Source organism: Ictidomys tridecemlineatus, chromosome X (assembly GCF_052094955.1).
Source record: "Ictidomys tridecemlineatus isolate mIctTri1 chromosome X, mIctTri1.hap1, whole genome shotgun sequence".
NCBI lineage: Eukaryota > Metazoa > Chordata > Mammalia > Rodentia > Sciuridae > Ictidomys > Ictidomys tridecemlineatus.
The window spans coordinates 39934214-39962075 of record NC_135493.1 but is presented as its reverse complement, the minus strand read 5'-3'; the positions used below and the strand labels follow the sequence as shown (position 1 = coordinate 39962075).

At 38.2% G+C, this 27862-nt stretch overlaps 1 protein-coding gene across 2 annotated transcripts in view; it reads left to right on the top strand.

The window, feature by feature from the left end:
* The window catches only part of Atg4a (autophagy related 4A cysteine peptidase), a 50701-nt gene that overhangs the window by 13681 nt on the left and 9158 nt on the right, over window positions 1-27862 (top strand). For both annotated transcript variants that reach the window (XM_005323367.5, XM_040284129.2), the window contains exons 2-7: window positions 16805-16915; window positions 19532-19603; window positions 21401-21499; window positions 23889-23990; window positions 24172-24244; window positions 27280-27359. In XM_005323367.5, coding sequence (XP_005323424.1) covers window positions 16805-16915; window positions 19532-19603; window positions 21401-21499; window positions 23889-23990; window positions 24172-24244; window positions 27280-27359 — 537 coding nt within the window. The remainder of the gene's footprint in view (window positions 1-16804; window positions 16916-19531; window positions 19604-21400; window positions 21500-23888; window positions 23991-24171; window positions 24245-27279; window positions 27360-27862) is intronic.

Genomic DNA, 27862 nt, shown 5'->3' with positions numbered 1-27862 from the left:
CTATTCTAAATGGAGTTCTCCAAAAGACACTGTATTCCCCTGACTTCTTATATAGAATAGATGCATCATAATTTCATTTGAGTGGGTTAAAGGTCATTATTAACTACTAGTTGTTATCCTATAAAAACCATGATATTTTAAGGCATATTGAAAAGTTTTTTTCCTAATGTTTGCCCCTGTAGTAAATGGTCCCACATCATTAAGGCTGTGTGTGTATTTGTGTATGTGTGTATGTGCAAATATGTGAGTCCTTTTAGATTTTCATGATTTTCTGTATCTTTCTTTGTGATTTGACCCTTCTTGCTGATGTCAAACTACTATTGTAAAAGTGATCTCCACTCTGCAGCTAGGTGGGCTCAACAAAGCCTTCTAGATTGGACTTAACAGCAGAAGGGATCAAGGATCCTGAAAGTTTCAGAATTTACCTTCTCTATCCCATTTTGTTTATCTGCATGTTTGCTCTAGTTTGGAGAGCTTTATTGTTGGACTAAGAACTAAAACTCCAGGAACAGGAGCTACTAGGGCCCTTGAAACTAGATCACCCTAATTTTTCCTTCTTTCAAGCTCCTTTCACATTACCAGGCTCTCCAATTGGGGTTTGCCTATTGGGGCCCTAGAAAGAACAGTTGGTGACAGGAAGTGTTTTGAGTAACTCTAGCCTTTATCTCTTCCTCTCATCAGAGACACAAACTTCAAAAGTGCACAGGAAAATGCACTTTCCATTTGGACCTCTTGCAAAGAGTATTTGGGGTGCTAACAAAGAGTTCAGAGTGAGGAATATTATTAAAATTCATTATAGGAGCTGGGGCTATGGCTTAGCAGTAGTGCACTGGCCTGCATCTGTAAGGCACTGAGTTCAATTCTCAGCATTGCATATAAATAAATAAAATGAAGATCTATCAACAACTAAAACATTTTTAAAAAATCTTTATAGTGGTCATGATGTATGGCAGAGGGTAGGAATGGAAGCAGCTTTCAGAATAAATTATTTTAATATTCAGAATGCAGGGGTACTTTGGCACTATGTGTACTGCTTGTCTGTTGCAGAAGAAATTCAAAGTTCTCAGTGTATCATCTGAATACAGTGGATGTTTCATGGCTGAAGAGTCATCTAAAACTCATAACTAGGAATATCAAGGAAGGAGACTATTAATTGTACTTCACTTTATACATCTATTTTCAGTACTTGTTGTAATGGAATTGTTTCAACTTCTCAGAGATATTAGAATGCAAATATAGTTGCTGATCCCGACTCTCCAGTGAAATGTAAGATATGTGAAACTGGAGTACAAGCTTTGAAATGTAAGTACATTTTCTATTGGCCACACCCAGACACAAGCTCTTATTAAACACTTAGTTCAGGACATATTAACATTTCTTTAAAGTTTACAAAGCACTTTCATATCAATTTTCTCATTTGATCCTCACTTTAGGCCCATGGGGAAAGTATTATATTCATGAGGATAGGTAATATTAGAGAGCTTGCAAGACTGGCCCAAGGTGACTTGACCATAAAAGGCAGAGCAGAAATAGAACCTTGCTCTCCTAATTCATAGGCCAGCATTCTATGCAGTCTGTCTTGCAATACATACTTTATTGCAATAAGATTTGAAGAATGAATTTGTTAAAAGGTAAGCTTGAGTACATTAAAATTATAAAGAGTTTATTTGGGCAGATAGGGATTCTTATATTGGATGACACCAAACCTTAAGTAGTTTGGCTCTGCAGAGGGGGCATGAAGGGAAAACTTTTATAAGGTACTTGAAGAAGTAAGGCAAAGAAAATATTTTATTGGTTAAAATAGAAAGTCCCAAGAGATTAGATGGTTTCTAATTGTTGAATTCTTTTATTAGAGGTTATTTGGTGGTTTCCAATTGGTTAAAGTTCAGTTTCATTTTCCTGTCTATAGAGAGTTTGATATTGGTTTGGTTAAGTAAGAACTGGGGGACTGGAGTCACCTTAGCCCAGTGGTCTTCCTTTTTATGTAAAAAATCCAAATTCAGTATATTTCCCTGATGAAGATCAGCTAATGCTATTGAAGGAGAGAACAATTAATAAATTTGCAAATTCATAATCAAAGTGAGTCTGTAAATATACCTAATATTTTTAATAGTATAAATTTAAAAAATCTAATAAATTAGCCTTATAGATAACATCTGAAGTCTGTAACTGTTTTCATTTACATTTTGTATTTTTAAAAACATTTTTGGTACTAGGGATTTAACCCAGGGGTGCTTTATCACTGGGCTACATTCCCAACCCTCTTTATGTTTTGAGACAAAGTCTCACTAAGTTGCTGAGGGCCTCACAAATTCACTGAGATTGGCCTCAATCTTGTGATTCTCCTGTCTGAGCCTCACAAATTACTGGGATTACACTCCCAAATTGCTGGGATTACAGGTGTGTCCAACTGTGCCCAGATTTTCATTTAGATTTAATGTGTGTGTGTGTGTGTGTGTGTGTGTGTGTGTGTGTGTGTGTGTAGGGGGGTATTTCTACTCTGATAGTGAAAGAGCATATTATTTTAGCATAATTTTGATCTCTATTGCCAGTCTATACCATACATAAATCTAATATAGAAACTTACCTTTTTCTTTTTTTTCTTTAATAAAGGTATACTTATAGGTAGTAGATCACACAAATATTAAGTGTACACTTCAATGAAATTTTATGCATATGTGAGCTCCACCCAGGTCAAGATATAGACATTTCCAGCCCCTCATAATTTTCTCTTGCCTCCTTCTGGTTAATAACTTTCCCCAAGGTTAACAAGTATTCTGAGCACTGTCATCATAAGTCAGTTTTGTCTGATTTCAAACTTTAAAATGTCCCTATTGATGAATTTGGGTTGTTTCTAGGTTTTGAATATTATGAATACAGCTACTATGAACATTTTTTATCATAGTTTTAGTAGATATAAACACTCAACTAAAAATATAAACCTTGGAGTAGTATCACTAGGGTAGGTATAATTTAAAAATAAAAAAAACATTTTTAACTTAGAAAAGTCTTAATGAAGGAACTAGTGTGTGAGCAGCTCATAAGGAAACACTTTATGAAGAGTCATAGTTGAAGATGAAAATGGGCCTACATTTGTTTAGCAGGTCAAGATTCCTTGCCTGTCACAAATTAGAGAATAATTTTGCTTTTATTATTTGGTTGGGTCTTTCATGGGTAGTTATTTATTTTCCTGGTATCTGATACATGCGGTGAACATCAGGGATAAGGAGCCATTTAATTGTGAGCTCTATCTTTTTTGGATGGGGTCAAATTGTCTTGGGTAACATGGCTCAAATGGTCTTAAAACAACATAGGAAAATCAAGTTTGCTTTACAGAAATCTTCCTTAGGACTAACTTGGAATACATCTTTTGTTTTGAAAGTGAAGGTACATATGTAATGTTATGGAATCCCCAAGCTGAACTCTAGCAGTGTAATTTTACATGACTTAGAAGGTAAAGAATTTTTAAACATCATATGTCTGCTGGCGATGTTTACTAATGAAGTGTGATGTTGAAAGAATATGGTGAAAATTCCTGTGGTCTGGGAAGAGGGTGAGGTGGTTGTAAACTAAGGAGAAAACTGGGAAAGTGCTCAAAATGAAGAGTACACTTTCTGGAAAGGGCTCTGTGGTGGTTTAATCCTTAACGTGCTGCCAGAGACTGGCATTAACCACTTCCTCAACAAAAATAGTCACTTTTGGTCTTTTTTAAAAACAGAATTTAATAATGAATGGCAAAATATAGTTAAAACCATGAGAATTTGTTTTATAGGCATTGACTTGCTGTGTCTCTTGTGTTCTGCAAATGCACCCAGGATAAATTCTGGAGGTCTTAAACACCCTTTAGGGGCTCCATGAAACCTAAGCTAAGTACAGAATCCTTACCAATGCCACCACAGCCAGCATCTCTTGGCCTCTCCAGTCTCAACCCTTGCCAGTTCCCACACAGCACCACCACTATACAGTCTCTCAGACCTCAGCATTTTGATACAGGTTTTCTCTGCCTGGATTATCATTTACAGGTCTGATTTGTTTAATTCTCACTCATTCTTTAAGTCTGAGTGTTAGTTTAACCTTTCTTTCCAAAGCTTCTTCTTTGCCCCAGATTGGCTTAGGTGACTCTTCTTGTGTTCCCTTATCCTCCTATGTAGATGCTTGCCATACTGTATCAAAATGAACTCTTCCCTTCTCTCCCTCCCTCTTCTAATTAGACTCAGAATTGTTAAAATATGTTGGTATCCACAGGGCCTAATGCATTGCTGGTCACATGGTAGGCACTCAGTAAAGGATTGTTACATTGATATTTGGATAGACATATCAATCAACTTTTAGATTTTCCAACAAGCCCTTTCATTCAATAAACATTTGGCCTTAGGGAATGAATTATTGCAAGGTACATGATCATAGATGTAGGGGATACAGAGATGATCACTACCTGCACTGAGACTTTAAGGAGTTCATTTTAATAGCAGAGAGATGACACATATGCAAACAACAATGACTTAAAATACAAAGGGCTCAGTGCTATAAATAAGATATAAATAAAGGACTCTGGAAGTTTAGAAGAAACTGTTCCCAACTTCTTGTTGGAAAAATTGAGTAGAGTTGATCAAGAAAGTAGCATTGGAGATAGGGTTCAAGGGCAAGTAGGACAGAAATGAACAAAGATAAGAACATCCAGTGTATCATGTGGTTTAAATTGGCTGAAAAGAGTAGATACCATAAGGGAATAATAAGCAGTAGGAAACAACTGGAAATGTAAGAAGTGGCACTATTGGAGAGGCCCTTAAATGCCAAGTTGATGAGTTTGTGTTTAATTTCTATCAGTCTTGGAAGACCATGGCAGATTTTCAGTGGTTTAATGATTCTAGCAGAGAGATTCCTTAAAATTAATCTGGCAATGGTGTATCTTGGTGTCTTCTTAGTAAATCATCATTAAGTAATTAGTTGGTAAGCTGACAGTTTTACTGAACAGCTTTATGAAAAACTTTGAAGTATTTAGTTCCTTGAACTTTTTTTTTTTTTTAAATTTTAACATTTATTTATTTTTTCTTAATTCTCGGCGGACACAACATCATTGTTGGTATGTGGTGCTGCTGGGGATCGAACCCGGGCCGCACGCATGCTAGGCGAGCGCGCTACCGCTTGAGCCACATCCCCAGCCCCAGTTCCTTGAACTTTTTATGCCAATTTTTCTCACTGGAAATCTAGAGGAGGTAATAGATCATACGACCAATTAGCTCTGAGAAATGAAAATTGAAATTGACAAAGAAAAGAAAGACTACCAAGACAGAAATGCCTCATAAAAACACATAGACATATAAAGTGTTGTTTGCTTAGGAACTGTGTCCAAAACATTGTCTTTAGCTGTCTGGAAAAATATGGACATGGTATATGAATTTTACTGTTAATATTTATTCCTTTGGGGGTAGTTTTAGGTCATTTCCAGTTAAATATAACTACATCGATCTATCCTCAGACTGTCTACTCTTACTCTTCTCTATAAACAGTGGGTGCTGTGCTGCATTGTCAGTTTGTTCCATGGTAAGTTATAAAGAACCATAGCATTTTTTTTTGCTACTTTAGGCTGGGCCTTCAACACTCTAGTCCTGAATTATTACAACAACATTCTTATTGGTCTTCTTGTCTTCAGTGCTTTGAATCAAACTTTTTTTATAGCATCAATATATAGCAGGAAGAAGACTTAATGGAGAATGAGATTAATTCTGTTTGAATCCTGGTTATACTGCTCACTAGCTATATGACATTGGGCAGTCTTATTACCTCTTCTGAGACCCTGTTCCGTAAACTTTACAATGGAGCAATAGTCCTTGCCTTGCCCATCCCAAGGGACTGGCTCTAGGATCATGTGAAAGTGCTCCGAAAACTGTGAATGTTCTTATGGAGAGTTGAACTCTACTGACTTTATACACTCCATAACCCATTGCCATGCTGCTTCTCTAATCTCATTTCTCAATATTCCCCAGAACTACCCCCATCTTCATGCACATATACTTATAATATTGGTTTCCCTCATCTGGAATATTCTCCATTCTGTGTCTGCTTATCAAAACCAAGCAATAAAGACCAAATCCTAACTTCTTGAAATATTACCTGATGACTCCAAATGCTTGTTCATTTCCCCTTTTCTGAAATTTGACAGCACTTAGTTATTGTCAACATTTGCCTGTACATTGCCTTTTATTATTCTTTCTTTTACATAAGGCTCATATGTTTAACTATACTATGATTTTATGATGCTTTGCTGGCTTACTTTGTATTTAGAAAATGTTTATGAGGATGTTTCATAGAACCAAATTCAACATAAATAATTGTTGGTTCATTTATTTAGAAATTCACATAGAAACTCTCTTGAGAGAGATAAGTTAACCCATTCTCTCTCTCTCTCTCTCTCTCTCTCTCTCTCTCTCTCTCTCTCTCTCTCTCTCTCTCCCTCCCTCCCTCCCTCTCCTCCCCTCTTTGTACTAGGGATTGATCCTAAGGGTGCATAACCACATCGCCAGCCCTATTCAATTTTTAAAAATTTTATGACACAGTTTCACTAGGTTGCTTACAGCTTCACTAAATTGCTTAGGCTGGCTTCAGACCTGCAATCCTCTTGTCTCAGCCTCCTGAGCTGCTGGGATTACAGGCATGTGCCACCACGCCAGGCTCATCTTTCCTTTTCAGGATTTGAAGGACTCTGCCTAAGAGCTCACTCTCTGTCACCACTTCCTATAGAACCATAGAAAAGTCCTTAGAATAGAATTGTCTAAATGGAACTTTCTGTGACGGTGGAAATGTACTCTAACTATGCTGTACAATATGATAGCCATTAACAACATGGGGCTTTTGTGTGCTTGAATGGTGGCTAGTGCTATGAGGGACTGAATATATATATATATATATATATATATATATATATATATATATATATATATATATATATATATATATATATATATTTGTACTGGAGATTGAACCCAGGGCCTTGTACAACACATGCTTTAACATGGAGCTACTCCCCCAGCCCCTGAATTTGCTTTAATTGTAATTTAAAACTGCATGTAGGGTTGAGGATGTGGCTCAAGCGGTAGTGTGCTCGCCTGGCATGAGTGTGGCCCGGGTTCGATCGTCAGCACCACATACCAACAAAGATGTTGTGTCCACTGATAACTAAAAAACAAATATTAAAAATTCTCTCTCTTTCTCTCTCTCCCCATCTCTTTCTCTCTCTCTTAAAAAAACTGCATGTAGCTAGCAGCTACTATATTAAACAGTACAGGTCTGGACTAGCGGCTTTTTAACTTTTTTGATCACAAAAACACAATGAAAAATACTTTTACATCACAATCTGGTCTATATATACACAAACAAGCTTCATGAAGTAATACTTATCATTATTATATATAATATGCTCTAATATTTTGTTCTTGTTCTATTCAATTTCATTTTATTTTTTGTATTTTTTATTTTGCAGAATCACATCGGTTACACACTCACATTTTTACATAATGGCATATTAGTGACTGTTGTATTCTGCTACCTTTCCTATCCCCTACTATCCCCCCTCCCCTCCCCTCCCCTCCCATCTTCCCTCTCTACCTCATCTGCTGTTGTTCAATTCTCTCCCTTGTTCCCCCCCCTTTCCCCTCACAACCTCTTCTATGTAATTTTGTGTAACATTGAGGGTCTCCTACCATTTCCATATGCTTTCCCTTCTCTCTCCCTTTCTCTCCCCCCTCTCGTCTTTGTTTAATGTTAATCTTTTCCTCATGCTCTTCCTCCCTGTTCTGTTCTTAGTTGGTCTCTTTATATCAAATAAGACATTTGGCATTTATTTTTTAAGGATTGGCTAGCTTCGCTTAGCATAATCTGCTCTAATGCCATCCATTTCCCTGCAAATTCTATGATTTTGTCATTTTTAGTGCTGCGTAGTACTCCATTGTGTATAGATGCCACATTTTTTTTTATCCATTCATCTATTGAAGGGCATCTAGGTTGGTTCCACAGTCTAGCTATTGTGAATTGTGCCGCTATTATCATTGATGTGGCAGTGTCCCTATAGTACGCTCTTTTAAGATCCTCAGGGAATAGTCCGAGGAGGGCGATAGCTGGGTCAAATGGTGGATCCATTCGCAGATTTCCCAGGTATCTCCATACTGCTTTCCAAATTGGCCTTACCAATTTGCAGTCCCACCAGCGGTGTACAAGTGTACCCTTTTCCCTACATCCTCGCCAACACTTATTGTTGTTTGACTTCATAATGCCTGCCAATCTTACTGGAGTGAGATGGTATCTTAGGTTGTCCTCATTTCCATTTCAGAAGATTTGTAGCTGATATACAGGAATGCCTTTGATTTATGTGTGTTGATTTTATATCCTGCCACTTTGCTGAATTCATTTATTAACTCTAGCAGTTTCTTTGTAGACCATTTTGAGTCTGTTAAATATATTATCATGTCATCCGCAAATAGCAATAATTTAAGTTCTTCTTTTCCTATTTTTATGCCTTTAATTTCTTTTGTCTGTCTAATTGCTCTGGCTAGTATTTCAAGAATTAAATTGAATAGAAGTGGTGATAGAGGGCATCCCTGTCTTGTTCCAGATTTTAGAGGGAATGCCTTCAATTTTTCTCCATTTAGGATGATGCTAGCCTGAGGTTTAGCATATATAGCTTTTACAATGTTGAGGTAAGTTCCTGTTATCCCTAGTTTTTCTAGTGTTTTGAACATAAAGGGATGCTGCAATGTCTCAATTTCATTTTATTAAATGCTGACTGCAACACGCTATGTAGATTACACAACCTACTAATGAATTATGATCTGCTGTTTGAAGAGCATACAGCACATTATTATAGATGGAGAGTCTGAGGCCCAAGGAAGTACAATAGGTTCTCCAACTTCATATAGCAAGTTAACTGGCAGGCTGAGACTAGAACTTATATTTTGAAGTTCCTAGCATAGAGCAATTTCCAACAGGAGTGGAAGGTGTTTCCTTCTCTTTTTTTTCCTTACCATACTGGGTGTTGGAGAAAAACAGTTGATACACTCTTCACTGAGACTAAATATTGTCAGTTTCTTGATTCCTCCATGAGCCATGAGTTCACTATTGAGTATCAGTGCTTTTTAGTTTTGTTTCAGTATCCAAAATCAAAGATACAATACCATGGAGGCTAATTTTCAACCCACTCATTGAGTTGGTAATGGCACTAATGTGAAACTGTCCTCCTTGGGGATACAACTATGTTTTCCATCAATCACTCAGTGACAAGAGAGTAGCAGGTTCAGGTTGAATTTGTTGATAAAGAGTCAAGATGATTCTCACTTCAGTTGTGGAAGAGGTTCCTCAAGTCTTCTTAAATTGTATAGCCAATCAAATAGTTTTCCCCATCTGTACACCTAGTGTACTACCCTCTCTGTATGTCTTATCAACAAAGATGGTAGCAGCAACTTTTTTTAATCAGAGGAATTTAATTCTCCTCTCAAATCTAATCTCTCTCACTTTTTCTTTGAAAAGTACATCTCTAAAAAAAGTAGTTATCAAAAGCAAAATGAGTCACCAATTTGGAGATGCTATGGTTGATGTGTCACACATTTCTGACCAGTTTGTTCATGGAAGTCCATTTCCCCATGGATATTTCCAAGTGCATTTCTCAGTCAGTAGACAGCAGGCAGCAATTTGTCTCTAAGTGAAAACAATAACAGCAGCAACAACAAAAATACAATTGACAAGGCAACGAGATTTTCAAAAGTATCGCTTTGAAGAAAGTACAGAAATAGCTCAGTTTTACATTACATTTGTCAGTGGGCTAAGCATTGCTTACATCAGTGGGATAAATTGACCGAGACTTCTGAGAAATATCATATTTTATGGAGCCAAGTTATCTACAGCCCAATTAATTTTTCTAACTGAAAGCCAAAGGGTGCTAAGTATACTGGTAATTTCTTTTCTTATTTGTCCTGAAATTTATCAGGTATAGCTTCCTCTGCTCAACCACTGCCTGCACTCATCATGTTAAACAGAATCTCTTAAATTCCTCTCTACTTGAATGATACTCTTTGGTTAATAATCCCTAGTGTGGTTGCTGGGCATGGTGACATATGCCTATAATCCAAGTTCCTGGGGAGGGTGAGGCAGGAGGATTACAAGTTCAAGGCAAGCCTCAGCAATTTAGTAAAACTTTAAACAACTTAACAAGAGCCTGACTTAAAATTTTAAAAAAAATTACATTGAAACTTGGTCTATATTATTGTACAGGGGATGTGGCTATGTATACTGGGGAAGTGGCTCTGTGACAAAGTGCCCAGTACAAAAAATTATTTCCTAATATAAGTCTAAAAACACTGTTCTATTAGAGAACCAGAATTTATACTAGTCTATAGAGAAACCATTCATGTCTTCTGTGTTATTTGACAATCTAGCATTGCAGGGGCTTGGCTTGCTAGGTAAATTCAAGGAAATTTGCAATTTTGAATAGGAAAAATCCACTTGAAAGGCTAAGAATTGTCATTTAATCTTCTATTTTCTCAGTTCTTGGTTGTCAGAAAGGTAGGACATGGGAAGGAAGATGAATGAAATGGGGCGGGGCCTATGCACAGATGAGCAGAGGCTGAGAAAGAACAGGGCAGTAGGTGAACCCTGGAGGAAGGGGATGAAGGCACATTCTAGGCTGTACCAGAGTTTTGGCCTTCTGGATTTTCTTGTGCCTTCTTAAGCCCTGCTAACCAATCTGCCATCCACCGATGCTTCTCTTCAAAATCACTGTGTAGGCCAACTTCCCTTTCACTTGTTTCCAAACCTCTCCACTCTTTGTTAACCAAATCTACCAGTCCAACATGTTCTGGATCAATCAAGCTTCTTTTTCCTCTGCTTAACCCCATATTTTTTTCTGCCAACATCTCATCACTCACACATGAAAACTGCAAGTTATTTTTGACTTTCTCTCTCACTCTCCCGTGCCCCACTCCATACCTAAGCTGCTTGCCAAGTTCTTTTGGTGTTCCCTCAACCGGGAATTTCCTCCCTTCCCCCTTGCCATTTCTATTTTATTGCTAGCAAAGCTCAGCTCTGATGCTACCTTTTCTAAGTTGGGGAAAGCCTGTTTACTCCCAGTTGAAATTCTATTTTTCTTTTCCTCCCCCTGCCTTCCACATCACTTGTCTTTCATTTACCCATTGTTAGTTGTTTCTGGAACACTTTCCTACTAGATGAAATGCTTTTGGAGGATAGAGGCTGTATCTCATTTATGTTTTATTTTCCATGCTTAGCCTATAAGTAGGTACTTTGTAAAGTTTAAGCAATGGAGTATGAATGAATACTCAGCCATTACCATACATATTCATCCTTACAGATGTTTTCGTATGTTTTTGAAGATGTGACCTGACAGTATGTTAAATATGTATGTATTGCTGAGAAGGCTGTTTTGGAACCAGCAGTATCCTGGCAAAAGCTGTTAGAATGGGTGACCTACTGGGAAGTTAGCCCATATCTCAAGCCCCTCCTGCCCTTAGATTTTCTGATCTTTTTGATTCTACTTTAGAGAATTTGTGGTGTTTCTTTTTTTAGCACAAGCTTCACAGAATCTAAAAGCCTGATGTACAAGTGTCTTTGTTAAGCTGTAACCAGAAAAAAAAATGTTTTCAAAGCAATTTTCTCATTTACTTGCAATTTCCAAAATAACCCTTAGAAATGTAGTCAATCACTAGAAAAAGTAAGAAATCAGCAAAAATAGCAGAGCAAAGACCTCTGAAAATTGTCTTCATAATAGCAATGAAAAAACTGACAGCAATTGTCAGAATCAACTTTTTCAGAACTCTGGAAATGAACTAAAGGCTTGCAGCAATTCTGAGAATATTTATCCACGAAGACTGACAAAATGTTTGTAAGAGTAAACTTTGTGGTGTTTTCACTTGCCTTATTCCAAATTCTTTCTAATGTTGTTCTGCAGTAGCTTTCAAAATCAACAGAGTATCATCACAGGGAAATGCAGCACCCTAGCAGCCAACAAAAGAGAAAAATGGGGTTGGAGTTCCTTTAAAGTTTCATTTCTAGAGAATTCTATCTGTCTTGTGGTAACCTGGAAGATGCTACTTATAAGACAGTATTTATTTGATCTGCCTTGAGGCACAGAAACTCTTCTACCAGCATCTTAAAAAACAAACAAACACCATTAAAGACAATCAATTAAATTCTAAGCTGCCTAAAGCAGTAGATAATATTTCCAACTAACCAAAAAATATTAAAAGGAAAAAATGGGGAATAAGATTCCATGAAGCTGTAAAAAGCAGGGGCATATTCTTAGGAATCTCAACTGAAGGGGAAGCAAGGAATAAGAGAAGGGTGAGTGAGACATGAAAGAGACCAAGCGGAGATACACACAAGAGTTTATTTGTCAGAGTTGACAAATAAAGGCAATCTTTCTGTAGGAGAGAGAGGCAAAACAGGCTTGAGTCCTGGGAATTTTATGGAAGAGGCTCAGGAATCAGAGTGGGGTGAGAGGGTCCTAATGGTGGTTAAGGGTTGGGTTGGTATGAGGGCCTTTCTCAGAAACACCCTTGGGCAGAAAGTGAAACTTTTTCCTTAAAATGTGGCGGTCACTTAAGATGGCCATCCAGATGCTAAGCAAGGACCTTATATCGACCACACGTATGCATACCCAGAGCTGTGTGCATGCTCAAAAAAGACCTGAATAGAACCTAAACACTCACTCTAGCTGATCTTGAGTTCTATGCTTGCCTGGCTGGGAGTTTAAGACATGCCTCAACATGTACATAGAGCCTTTTGACCAAGACTGGTAGACCTTTTTCTTTTAGTTGTAGATGGCCACAATACTATTTATTTATTTATGTGATGCTGAGGATATAATCCAATTCAGTGCCTCCCACATGCTAGGCAAGTGTTCTACCACTGAGCTACAAACACAGTCCTGACACTGGTAGACTTTTTGGTTTTAGGAGTTTAAGGAAAGCTTTGTGCTATTATTAACTGGCTGCTAAGCTAGCCCAACAGAACCTTCAATATAACAAAGTAAAATGTAACAGGTTGCAGCCTATTGTCCCTCAGGCCTTAGAGCAGTTATTTCTTGGTCCACCAAGCTGCATATTCTCTGACTGTAGTGTCTCCTCCTCTTTAAACAGGCTGACAGGCAGGGAACTGATATCAGGTCAATATCTGGTTTGTTAACTTTTAAAGGCAAGACAAATGTAGTTTGTGAAAGAAATTTTTTTATGAAAAGTATTGCTGTTAGTCACAAGTACTTTTGTTGGAAATTAGATTTTACTTCTACACCTCAAACACTTCCCAGATGTCTTTGTTGTCTAAGTCCTTGTAGAGGACCCCATTCTTCTTTCTTCCCCAAATCCACTTATATATAACTTCCCCATCACTGCTCTTTGCTTCTTCTGTTCTGTTAATGTCATTTTCTGTTATAGTTTTCATTTGTTCCATTCATGTAGCTTTGACTCAAGGCTGGCAATGGTTGGACACCCTGCATTCTGTCCATCTATCTTGTAAGAGTCAAGAAGAATAGAGACTGTAATGACCTTCTTGCTAGCCTAGCTGGGCCTGGGAGGTGTGAAGAGCCAGAGTCAAATTCTTTGGCTACCATTTTGCTCAGAGCCATCCCAAATGAAGCAGGGCAGTTGTCACAGACTTTAAAGGGCTGTACTAATTTGACCAGATAGCTGGGCAATGAGTCACTGGGACAGGGTTGGCCATAGAGAATTTTTTTTTTTGGCCAGTACTAAAAAAAGACCTAAGGCTTATATGCATACATTGCCGTACATTGATCCAATGCCACCGTTCCGCACTCCTTCCAGGGTGCAAGAGAGTGTGCCCTTTTCCCACAGTTCTCTCAAGCAGCTAATTTTCTGATTTTTATTTTCTTTCTAGGCTGTAGTGGGTGTTCATTTTCACCTGATTTCTCCTGCCTGTGAGGGATAGAGGGTGGAGTCCAGAGTTACACAGTGTGATTTACCCCGCCTCAGTCCACCACCTCCTGGGGATGGCCTGACCTGAATGATCATTTTTAGCCTGGCATTTCCTGAGTGTGGGCCAGAGGCTGAGGCCAGCAGCAGAGAGGCTAAGAGGGCACAGGTTCCCTGGCAGATTTGGTGGTGATGAGTTTTCACTGGGGAACAAAATGGTGGTTTGATTTCTAACTTCTTTAGGTTTGAAACCCTGCAGAGACTATAATCTTTAATAATTAAAACATACTGAGGACAAAAGCTATTTAAATCTCTAAAAGACTGGAATTTGGTAATGTTTCAAGAAAGGAAGTACCCCAGGCTGGCTATTTCTAAAAGTGCTTTACAGATTGTAACTTCAATTTCCAATGGGGTATTTTGAGCAGATAAACCTGTTTTCCTGATCAGAATAGGCTTGCTTTATATTTAGGAACATTTATTTCTGTGAAGACAGCATGCTTCTGCCTTTGAAAACAAAATCAAAACAATTTGTCCTTTCAAATGAATTAAACATATCTTACTATGCCATTTGCACAGGAAACTACATCCGTATAGGGAATATTTGGGAGTGTCCCTGAAGCTACTTACATCTGCACAAAGGGACCTGTACTCTCTCTCTGAGCTCCCTGCCTCAATAAAACTCAGGAAGCTGCTGGGAGTGATGTTTTACGCCTGTAATCCCAGTGGCTTGAGAGGCTGAAGCAGGAGGATCACGAGTTCAAAGCCAGCCTCAGCAATGGCAAGGCACTAAGCAACTCAGTGAAACCCCATCTCTAAATGAAATACAAAATAGGGCTGGGAATGTGGTTCAGTGGTTGAGTGCCCCTGAGTTTAATCCCTGGTACTAAAAGAAAAAAAAAAGTCAAGGAGCCTCCAAGAACCAAGAGAAGGTGTGTGTTGAGTGTCTTAGCTTTGAACTTGAAGTATATTTTCGTATACAAATAGCACTATAAAGTATGCATATCCTATAAATTTATTTTTTCTGGTTACAAATTAAAATAGATTTTAGTGGACTGGCTTAGAAATTTATTTAGTATATAGAATATTATTTTCTTGGAAAATTACAAAGAATTTGGAGATAGCATCCCTTCATGTGTCTGTCTTGAGTTTTGTTTTGTTTTACAGACCTGTTCCTCATGGGTAAATTTGAATTTTAACTTCTCTCATATTACATGTCATAAGTTCTGAAAGTGTGGCCTATAAACTAATAAAGTTTAGTTTTATTTTATTTGGTTACTTTATCTTGAGAGATAACCATTGTGGTATAAAATAGGAAAAAAACAGATTGTTTTTTGATACGCCCACATTCAGCACTCAACACTTCTGACACCAGATTGGTGTGTGGGGAGGTGTCCTCACATACCAAGAAATTCTCTAGCAGATACCAAGAAGACATCCCATAATTTAATTTAGTTCTGACGGTATTTACCTGGAGTCAGTGTTCCATAGATTAAAGGCACAGTGCCACAAAAACTGCTCCCAATTCAGATGCCAGTTACAAGTCCCATCCTAGGTTGTGACCTGTGCTCTTGACTGTCTGGGTCTTGGGGTTCCTACTACCCCTTCCTTGGGTTTGATAATGTGTGAAGATAGCTCACAGAAATCAGGGAATCACTTTACTTATATTCATTTATTCATTATAAACAATATTGGAAAGGATGCAGATGAATAGCCAGATAAAAGAGATGCAGAGGGCAAGAAAAGGGAGAAGAGGTGTGGCGCTTCTCTGCTCTCTCCAGGAACACTAACCTTCCAGGCACCTGCACATGTTCAGCAACCCAAAAGCTCTCCCAACCCTAGAGTGCAGGGATTTTTATGGAGGCTTCATCATGTAGGTGTGGTGTTTTTAATTTAATTTACTTTAATTTTTTACTCAATCTCCAGCCTCTCTGTCCTTCCTTGAGGGTGGTGATGTGTTGAAGCTCTTAAGCTTCTAATTATTGCTTGGGTCTTTCTGGTCCCAAGCCCCCCTCAAAGAGCCCACCAAAGTCACCCTATTAGAATTAAAAAAAGAATGCTCCTATCATCCATGGAATTTTGAGGGATTAGAAGTTTTGTGTCTGGAACTGGAGTCAGAGACCAAGTATCAGAACAGAAGATGCACCTGGCATCTTCAGAATTCAAGAAATTACAAATGTTTTTAGGAGCTCTGTGCCAGAAAACAGGGACAGAGACTAAGTATATATTTCATATTATATCACAATATCCCACTAGACATTGTGAATCCCAAGAACAAGTTATATTTATTATCAGCCTCAAGAGTCTTCTTTGCAGAAGCCATATGTGAATAAAATGGGAAATAAAAATACTGTGAAAACATCTGGTCTTTCAGCTAAAATATTCCCATTTTTATAGTTATACAATCTTCCAGGGCTTATCATAGCTTCCTTTAAGCCACTGGCCACTAGAAACCTTACCGTACAAACATTGTGATACCCCCTGTGATGTGAGTAGTAATGAGCTACACGGGTATTATTGTTTTACCTTGATACACTCCTGCTAGGAGAAGTTTGCTAAGTGGCTATTTACAAAGAAGGCCACATGGTGGACAAAAAAAGTTTTAAAGCAACTGTGGCCAAATTTTTTAGAATTTTGTTTTAAATGGGATTGTGAGAAAGAAATGGTCAAAAAAAGGAGAGAGAGATGTAAAGAGAAAACTTTTCAACTAAAGGATTGTGAGGGCTTGTGTCTTTGTTTTTCAAGGGAAAAGATTTGCTTCTATTAGATTCAAGTTGCTGACTCTTCAGTTTCAGAGCAAAGGTAACAATCAGCAAACCACTGAAGTAAGGACCTTTTATTAAATTTTGCTTGTGTTTCTTTCTTTCATTTTCTTTCAGTTTTGTCCAAGTGTGAAAACCAGATTACTATTTTCACTGACTACCTAGAAGAATTTCCAGATACAGATGAGCTGGTATGGATCTTGGGGAAGCAGCATCTCCTGAAAACAGGTAAGTTTTGGTAGCATTTGTCTGTGAGAAGCCAACTAAGGTGGGCACCTGAGGTTAAGGACCTATCCTTTTTTACTTCTTGAGTTGACAGAGCATTACCTTGATAAATGTTGATGTTACTCTGAGGAGGATTTATCATGTAGAGAATGGAATCTAAGCTTCAGGCCCCTTGCTTACCTCATAGGCCCCTTCCAAGGCCCTTAGGCCCTAGCACTGTGTTCATAGGGGTATAGGTTTTATGCAATTTGTAAAAAAAATGTATTTTTGTTCTTTTCCTTAAAGGAGAACCCCAAATTATAGAAGTCTTGGGTTTCAAAAACACAGATCTACTGGTATCACTAACCAATATCTAGTCTTTGGTGACTAGGCTATATATTTCTCATTCATCTCACATCCTTATCTTTTTAGATGAAAACACCAGGGACTTCTAAACAAATCATGACTCTCAGAAATATGAGAATTCTTATGTTTTAGATCTTTTCTGACTAGAACACTGTCTCAGTTTATTCTGGTTTTACATAGAACGTTTAGCCTCTGCAGTTAGATGGAAAGGGAACTTGAATTTCTCTTCCTTACCATCACATTCTTATAGATTGGGAAAGAACTTTTTGCCCTGAAACTGCTAACATCCCAGCACCCAGATAAATCTGAGTTCAAAAGAGGTAGATCTGAGATTTTTATCATTCTAAGGAGAGAACTTCTTCGGAGGCCCTTAGAATGAGGTAAGGAACAGGAAGAAGCTGATCAAAAGACAGGAGAGGAGGCAGGCCTTGCCCCTTCTCTTGAGTCTGACTTCCTGGAGCTAGTAATTAGGATACTTTGCATGTTCAGATTCTTCTCCTAATTCAGGTAAGTCACTTTATCTTTCTAGATCTTAACTTCCTTCCCTAGTATTTAAAATGAGGGGATTGGAGAGGACATTTTCTACTTCTGCTATCCATCATAGCAGGTATACCCAGGTTGCCAAATAGGCCCATATTCAAATAAAATGTTGGGAAATGTCTTTCAAAGTGAAAGTATCATTAAAATGTCTGCACAACCTTCCACCATAAAGCCAAGCTAGAAGGCATAGGGACTGCTGAGGCAAGAGCAAGTGGGGTCAGTGTTTGAGAGGCAGGTATAATAACAGCTAACATTTGGCACTGGCTTACTGTATACCAGGCACTGTCTAAGCACTTTACCTATATTATTTTGTTGAATACTCACAATTCAACAAAATATTATAATTCTCCCCATTTTATAGATGAGGAAATGGAAACTCATAAAGGTTAAGTAACAAGGCCACACAGCTGATAAGCAGCAGAATCAGGGTTTAAACCCAGCTAGAGTATGACTCCAGAAATCTTACTTTTTTTTAACCATTATACATCTGCATCACAAAATGTGGTAGGTAATGGGGGCATGAAAGGGAAGGAAAATCTAGAAAGCTCAACTTTCTGATTTGCTTAAAGGAAAGGAAGGAGAGAAAATAGAAAATATTTGCAAAAGTTGAATTTCCTTTTTTTTTTTTCTGTACCAGGGATTGAACCACCAATACAGCAAATGTAAAGAGAAAATCTTTCAACTAAAGGATTGTGAGAGCTTGTGTCTTTGTTTCTCAAGGGAAAGGATTTGCTTCTATTAGATTCAAGCTGCTGACTTTTCAGTTTCAGGGCAAAGGTGTTCTCTATCACTGAGTTACATACCCAGCCCTTTTTATTTATTTTGACACAGGGTCTCCTAACTTGCTGAGGCTGGCCTGAAACTTGCAATCCTCTTGCTTCAACCTCCCAAGTAGATGGGATTACAGGCATATGCCACTGTGCCGGATTTTCTTCTAAAGTGCAACAACTGTATAAATTATATACAGAATGCAAATATGAATGTGCTGTTGAAAAGAGGGAGAGAGATGACTAAGAAACACAGAACTACATCTAAATATAGGTGGAAATGAGGAAGCCATATCTATGGCCATGGAATTAAATTCACATCATAAAATACAAGAAAGCATGCTTTGAAAAATACACAAAAACATTGGAGATGTTATATATTCATTTAGATTATGAATACCAGTTTCGTTAGGTACTACAGATAAATTTCTCACACACTTAATTTGCTTAGCAGGGACAATTCCTTTTCTGTTAAATGAATGCACTTATACTTATTCTGTTAAATGAATGCACACACACACACACAAACACATTCATACACAAACATACAATCCCTTAGTTTTAGGTAATAGATTGTGGGCACTGATGAGAGATCCATCCAACAACTATCATTCAGGCTGGGGATGATTGCCTTATTAGTGGACTATCTCAGATCCTAGCATTTCCTATTCATTGTCTTTTGGCCATGACCTCAGTATTAATACCTGGGAAGACTATGTAGCTGAATGAGAAAGAGACAGGAACTATGCAGTGTCATTGAATCAATTAGTAGAGTAGCTGTGGTGAGGAGAAATATTGAAATTATTTGACTAAAATGAGATTGGGTTTCCTATTAATTTCCCTAGCCCCATAACAATGGAATTGAATAGTTATTTGAAAATAAGTTTTGCTTCTGGCTTAGAAGTCAAATGCAGACATTTTTAGATGGGATATGGTGATTTAATTTTAATTTCACATTTAATTACAGAAAAATCTAAGCTGTTGTCTGATATAAGTGCTCGTCTATGGTTTACATACAGAAGGAAATTTTCACCAATTGGTAGGTATACCATTTGTTATGCTTTCTTCCTTTTAGATAGCTTGTCTGAGGTTATCAGTGACTTCACAGAAACCTCAGAATTCACAGCTCACTATGGCAAATAATTTGATTTAGGGAGGTTGGAAGGTCTCACACTTCATCCAAATAGTTCATTACTGAAATACCTTATCACATATGGTTCCACAGTGTTGACATGTTATGGCAGTATAGTTTTGACCCTACTGCCAAGTGTTCTGGCACCAGATGGCATTACTTGTTTTACTTTTGAGAGTAAAGAAAGAATAACATAAGCTTTTATTTTGGGTAACATCAATTAAATTATAGTCTACTGCTTTGTAGAACTACTTGATTATTAAGGACAATTTGTATCTTGAAGGGAAGAAAATCATTCCTTTGATTTTTTTTTCTTATTAAATGAAAGCACCTTGACATTGGGGGAAGAATTAGAGTAGATTTTCTTAGAACTAATTTTAATCCATTTCTAGCTGCCATCTAAAAAAAAAAAGACCATTCTAAAAGCTAATAAGTACGCTCCTTTTGAGAGGATTTGTAAAATGTTTGCAAGCTGGGTAGCTACTTCCTAATATGGACCTATAGGAAAAGGGCCTACAAATGGTAGAAGGTACTCTCCTAAGAAGAAACCTGACCAATTTTGACACAGGAATGGACCTTGTAATTGAAATGAAATCAACCTTTCTGTGAATGAGCAAATATGAAGTCTACATAGACATTTTCTTTGCTCTTCACAAAAAGTCCTCCGAGCAGTAACAGAAAAAAACAATCTAGAATACCCAGTGTTTCCAAACTGTTAACTTTCTCTGGGTGAGGAGGTCTTTGCAAGTCTGAAAGGCATTTCCAATTCACTCTGACAATGTTTTGGGAATAGACAATTTATTCTTTATGTGGACCCCATTGCACCTTTTTCATACTACTCTGGCCTATAATTCCAGCATTAGCAAGAGCAAAGGACATCCCTTCCAGCTCACAAATTGTCTTACTTCTCCCTATTTCACTTTAGCAAATTTCTTTCAGTCCTTACAACAAAAGGAAACCTTGGCCCACTTGTCTTATTATTTTATATTATGACTATTCTCATAACATCAAGTGTTTGTATCATCCTGCATGGGTTCTAGCACACATTCATTTAAGTCTCACGACACCTATAGAGTATGTACACAGAGTATGTACTATTATCCCCAGTCTATAAATGAGACTTGGATATATAACTAGACTGGTCTTCTAATGCCTAATCTAGGGCTCTTTCCTCTATATTAAATTGTCTTTGTTGTTGAGATCTTCATAATATTTATTTATAACAATTAAGAGCCTTCCGAATCTCATTGGCCATTTTGATGACTACCTCTCATAGTATTTGTTCTTAAACTAAGGCAACACTGGCTTCTCTGAGAAGTTCAGAGCCATGCAAATGAGCTGTGCAGGGCAGTTTGGTCTGGCGAGTGATGACATTGAATGGACTAACTGTTGCTAGTCATACATTTCAGTACAGTCACCTATCAAAATTGCATGCATACCTAGATGTCTCCAAGCAGAAAATCCAAAGGGCAGGTTTAGTTCATTTGTTTGTTTTGTCTTTGGCCACAGAACCCATTTTGATTGATTCAGCATTGTTATTTCAATTTCCAACCCTGTACCCAAATCCTGTTTGATCCCAGTATATCTCTTGCCTCCGTTTTCAAAGAATGCCTGTCTTGTGTGAGTCCCAGATATGCTGATGCCTCAGGAAAGGGCAATTTAAGGAACCCATTCATAAGTCACGCTCATCCATCTTGCCAACAGGGGGAACGGGCCCATCATCAGATGCTGGCTGGGGATGTATGCTGCGCTGTGGACAGATGATGCTGGCTCAAGCCCTTATCTGTAGACACTTAGGAAGGGGTGAGTTCCATTTTTCTATAAACTGCTTCAGAGAACTCTGTAGTATCACTTGCTGCTATTGGTTTAACATTAATACTCAGCTTTAGGAACACTCAGTAACAAAGCTGCAGGCTCTAAAATTGCTCTCTGCAAACTCAAGAGGTGGGGCTGACAAGTGAATGAGGTCCTTCATAAGAAGGAAACACTGGCATTTCCTTGTGACTCATCAAGCCAGAGGGTTATTTTCCTGGGACAGAATTGAGCATTGAGGCAGGTGTGTCATTTGGAGTTTCCATCTTTGCTATTGTTTAAAAATACCAAATAACAAAGGGAGCAGGAAGAAGGGTGTGGTGGTAAGTCTGTTTCTTGACCTCATTTAAAATACCCATCTGATGAAGGATGGAAGTGACCTAAAGGAAGTGCCTAATGAGGGAGCTGGTGCTATTTTCGTTTTTGGTTCACTGAGGATGTCCATTTGATGATGAAGGAATCCTTACATTAGCTTCCTCAGGAGCAAGCTTCATTAATTAAGAACCTTCGGGTAACCATTGTTGGAACTCTTTGAGTCTTGCTTTTTTTAAGACATTGTGTGTGCTTCCCTGTGGGCATCTGGAGGATGACTCTGGCTGGATGCCAGTTCAGGCACTTGGGTGAAAGTCCATTTAGACTTTGGGAAGAGAGAGTGAAAGGACATTTTGGATGAGATTGGGCTGCTGAATTCATTGGCTATTGCTAATTGAGGTATGGAAACTTCGCTCCTGTTCCCCACCTATATAAGCTCAAAGATCCTGCTACAGTTTTCAAAGAGGATCAGCGAAGGGCTGGGGAGGTTTTTAGGCATATTGCCATTTTTTTGTTCAGGCTTTAGGACATCCTGTGTCACTGATAGTATCATAATTTCTATTTTACAGATGAGGAAACAGGCTCATGGAGGTGAGGTGATTTGCTCAAGGTCAAACAGGAAGGGACCATACATAGATGGGGGATAGAATGCAGATCTTCTGACTCCTTGTCCAGTGATTTCTCTACTATACACATATTCTTGATATAGATCACTTCTTATTATTTAAGTTTTTCTCACTTATAAAACACTTCGAGATAATTTTTTCTGGAAGTAAATTTTGGAAATGGGGAACAGCCACAGTCAGCAGTCTCAATCATTGCAATATAAAAGCAAGTAGTAGGAAACATTTGGAAAGCAACCTTGTAGTTAAGGTGAATTAAAATATGTAACTTTGTAAAGAAGTCTTTTGGATTGATTCTTCTTCAGTCACTTTAAAATGGAGAGGCAGTGTTCACTTAGCACTGTCATCAGCAAATATTTAATGGTACTTAGCAGCCAGCTAATCAGGATTTCCCCAGACTTGGACAATTCAGTAGCTTATGAGAAAAAGTTGGATGTGGTTCACCTTTTGAAGGATGTGCTGGATCTGAAGTTTAAGACTTTGGTTTTAGAAACATCAGAAGCAAAAGGGAACTGAAGAGTCTAAAGATAATGGCCTTTGGCTTCAAGTGCATTTTAGCCATTAATTCAGGCTCTCTCTAAAACCTCAGGAGAGAAATTTATGTCTTGGACATAAACTAAGCCTCAGAAATCTGTCCCATTAGACAGAATTCCTAGAACAGAGAGAATGGGAGTAGTGCATCCTGTCCATAGCTTTGATTAAATAGCATTTCTGTAATTGTCATCAGTAAGTTCTAAGTGGCCTATGTAGGATTTGGGGGGCTGTTCCTAAGGCACAGATGGAATTCCTACATCTGCAGTGATTTTGGCTGTGGTCTTACGAAAGCCTCAAACACCTGATAGCAAAGGTATTTTTTTTTTTCAAAGCTCAGCCCGGACTTTTTAAAAGGTGTTATAAAAATGGAAGCATGCAATTTTTAAAAAATTTCCTTAGCTGTGAATTATGTATCTTTCCCTGTAAACTGCTATATGTCGGAATAGACCCCATCCCTAGCCTTCTGTGAGACCCTTTTGGTGATACTGCCAGAATGTAAGGGAAAAGCCATTGCTGTCCATTTGGAGCTGAGATATTATGGCATTTGGGCTATACAGGGATACACTGCCAATTTTTTGTTGACTTCCTATTTACAATAGCTGGCCAGAAGGACCTTTGGTGATACCATTTTTATATAATATCTTTCTAGCTCCAGTCCTTGAATTAAGTCAAATCCTTGGTCAACTACTTATTTGGCTTTTGCTTTATATCCACTGAGTCTTTGAAAAATAGTCAGTTTCCAGATGTCTTTATCATCCAGATGAAAGATACTTAGGAATATTCTAACTCCATCATTCCTGTCTTCTAGATGTTATACCTTTATTTTCCTTCTACTTTGTAGTTACAATAGGAGTGCTAAGAGGTAAAAAACAGTTATAATAATGATTTTAGCTCTTTTTTTTCTTCAAAAGACTGGAACTGGGAGAAACAAAAAGAACAACCCAAAGAATACCAACGGATTCTACAATGCTTCTTAGATAGAAAAGACTGTTGCTATTCTATCCATCAAATGGGTAAGATCCTTAATTAGTGGTTTGAAAGGAATACCTATACCTGATCTTTTTCTTTTTCTGCCTTATATAAGTGACTTTTATAAGTTGTCCATCTGCTTAATTATTTATGCAAACATTTAGGAGTTTGTGGCTCATTGGAAGATATTTTGCTAACATGTCAATTTTTTCCACATAAAAACAGCACAAATGGGTGTAGGAGAAGGGAAATCAATTGGCGAATGGTTTGGACCAAACACAGTTGCACAGGTGTTAAAGTAAGTAAAAGAGTCTAGCATTTGCCTATTTTACCATTTCCTATGCTTCCCCCCTCCAGCCAACTAAACCTTCCATCAACCTAAGTATTCTTGCATTCCCACTAAGCCATCAAACACCTGTATTATTTTGCTCAGACAGTTCTTTGAAATGTATACGTGTGGACCTCTATCTTGGCTTAACACAGTTGTATCTACTGTATCAGTACATATGGCTTTACCCCAGGATTTATCCAGTAGCTCATCCTACAGATTGATGTGCTTGTGCCAGGGAGTTATTAGCCTGGGGGTCCTTTGAAGTGAAAAGGATTAAGCAGTAGAGGCTTAGCCAGTCTAAGCAAGAAATGGACCCCCCCATAGTTTAAAAATCCATTAATTAATTCATTTAAGGTTTACTGGTGCCTTTCTTATGTTAAGTGTTGAAATGAACTAGCAGAACTCACTGCCTATTGAAGGAGAGGAACCCCTAGGGAATTCCCCTAGGGAATTCCTCACCCATTTGTCATCTCTTAGCTGACTCAAGGTAGCCCAGTGTGGTACTTTTTGCAGTTATCCTGTTAAATTCCAGAATTTGTCTCCAAATGTAACAGGAAAGGTCAGGTTCAGCTTTTCAGAAGTTAATGGGGCATCTGATGTTCCTATACTGCGCAGGCCACCTTTCTTCTTGTCCCTCCTTCCTTCCTGACAGTTTGTTAATGAAAACTCAGGGCAGAAGCTAGATTTTTCTTGTTCACTCTGTAACTCTAGCACATAAAACTTCATGGCACACATAAATACTCAATAAATGCTTGATGAATGAATGAAAATGGCAGCTAGAATTTGGGGCCAGATTTAGGGAGGAGAAGAATGAAACTATCAGGCATCCTTTGGTACAGTGTATTTCAGTTCCTGGGCATTATGGCAGGGCCTACTCCATGTAAAGTACAGAAGGGGACCTGTTTCAATTATTAGCAATTATTCCACTAAGTAATTAACTAAACTGCTTTGGAAATATGCATGTGTTGGGAGCAGTCTGGGCTTTCTCGGGATTGAAGGAAAACTTATAATGTAATTTTCCTAACAGGAAACCACATTTTTGCCTTAGTCAAGAGTGTCATTTGGGTATCATTGACTCTGCTGAGCAAGGAAGTGGCAGTCTTTCAGGAACTGCTCTAGGAACCCCGGGCAGAAAGTGTAGAAGGTTAGAACTACTATGCTGAGCCTAGAACCTGATTTTTAATTACTTCCCTTAGAATTTCCTTCTTTCTTCTGAATTTTGAGGTTCCTAACAGTAAACAAATGGAAGCACATAATTTAGCCCACATAATTTATGTGGGCTCTGACTATTGTGGTTGTTGTCATTAACAACAATATGGATGTTCCTGGAATTACTGCCTGATAAACCTGTTGTAAGTTGAAGATATCATGAGTTGAAAGCACATTGAATATATCTAACTTACTGAACATTACAGCTTAGTAATATGGTCCATTGTAGAGTATGGGCTGTTTCCCTTGTGATCCTGTGGCTGACTAGGAGCTGTGGCTCACTGCCACTGCCCACCATTACAGGAGAGTATCAGATGCACCAGGCATAGTGCTGCATGCCTATAATCCCAGTGACTCAGGAGGCTGAGGCAGGAGGATCACAAGTTTGAAGCTAGGCTCAGCAATTTAGCAAGGCTAGGAGCAACTTAGCAAGACCCTGTCTCAAAACAAAAAATAAGAGAGGCTGGGGATGTGGCTCAGTTAAGTACCAATGGATTCAATCCCTAGTACTAAAATAATAATAATAATAATAATTATTATTATTATTATTATTATTATTACAACAACAACAACAACAGAGAGTATTGGGTGGTATATCACTAAACTGGGGAAAGATCCTGATACTCAATGTGTATTGCTTTTGCATCACAGTAAAGTCAAAAAGTTTTAGGTCACACCATCATAAGTTGAGGAATGTCTCATACCATCATCATCATTTTTATTATTATGGGAAAAAATAATGCATTAAAGTGAATGTATATGTACAAATATGACATAATGAATCCTACTATTATGTATAATTATAATATACCAATTAAAATAAGTAAAAAAATAAAATGAATGCAATACAGGTGTAATGTTAATTAACTTCTTCCTGGGAGCTTCTTTGATAGAGAGAATGTTTTTTTTTCTTTTGTCCAATGAGACTGGACTTTACTCATATAACCCAGAAGTAGCCAAGTTAAACATGTCTTTTCTCAAACTGGCAAGGGAAGAAGGTAAGGGGAAAATGGGAAGGGTGATTTACTTCAGCCTCAGCTAATCTCTCCTTTAAAAGGGTTTTCTTAGTAATCTGCCCTGATGTCATGCAGTTTGACACTGTCTCTCTTCAGCCACTGACTAGTAAGGCCCACACACTTGAGTCATATGTGGTCTAAGTTTCTTTAAATAGGGTTCTCAATGTAGCTGGGAAGGAAATAAGAATGCATCTTTCTCTCTCATTCTCTCCCCTCCTCTCTCCCCCTTTCTCTCTCTTTCTTTCCTGAGACTCACTATGCATATTATCTATGCTCCCCTCCAAATATATATATATATGGTGCTGGGATAGAACCCAGGATCTTGTGCATGCTGTTCAAGTGCTCTACCACTGACCTACACCCAAGTCCTATATATATATATATATATATATATATATATATATATATATATATATATAAAATGACAACATTATTTCCTCTTTTTTTTTTAAGACAAGGTGTCAGTCAGAATGTCTTTATTTAAGGAAACAAAATCTCTTGGGATTTAGGGGTCAGATACATAGGTAACTTTCCTTTTTCACTCAGTAGGAGTACCATCGTTTATGAGATATATGTTTCCATGCTGGGAAGTGGAGTCTTCTTTCTGAGATTCAAAGATAGTCCCTAGACATGGAATGTTCCAGAGCTCTTTCAAAGGAGCCAGAGATAACCCAAACACCAGCCTCTCTGGTGACATCAGAAACACTGGGCATAAATTGTACTGCTTCCTACTATTTCCATTTCCCTGATTGTGACTCATTATGTGTTCCTTTGCAGAAAACTTGCTTTATTTGATGAGTGGAATTCCTTGGCTGTTTATGTTTCAATGGATAACACAGTGGTCATTGAAGATATCAGTGAGTTCCCTAGCCTGTTTACCTTCCTGGTTGGTGGGTGATGAGTTTGTTCTTCACCATTTGAAAATCTGGGGTTCTCTGGCCTGTTCTGCCAGAGAAACACAGGGCTCTGCTTCTCTTTCTTTTTAGCCTTCTTAATGGGAGAAAAACATTAGGGGGTTTTGCTGCCTCTCAAAGAAGTATCAGTTCCCTTCCCTGCAGGACAACCAAACTCTGTATAATCTGTTAAACTACCAGTAGATGTCTCATGGAGGCCAACCCTTGTCCAAGCCTGTGTACCTTGCCATGGGATTTAGAGAAACCCAAAGACAAAGTCCCTGTCAAGACTTGCAGGCTAGTTGAGAAATGAGATTCTTTCCATGAGCCCAAAATACCTGTACTGAGCTAAGCAAGTGCTCATGGGCCAGCAAGAAGATCATGAAGCTAAAGGAATGGCTTAGGCTTCCTATAGGAAGTATGGCCAGATGGGCTCTGGTGGCTGGGGTGGGGGCCTACCAGGCAAG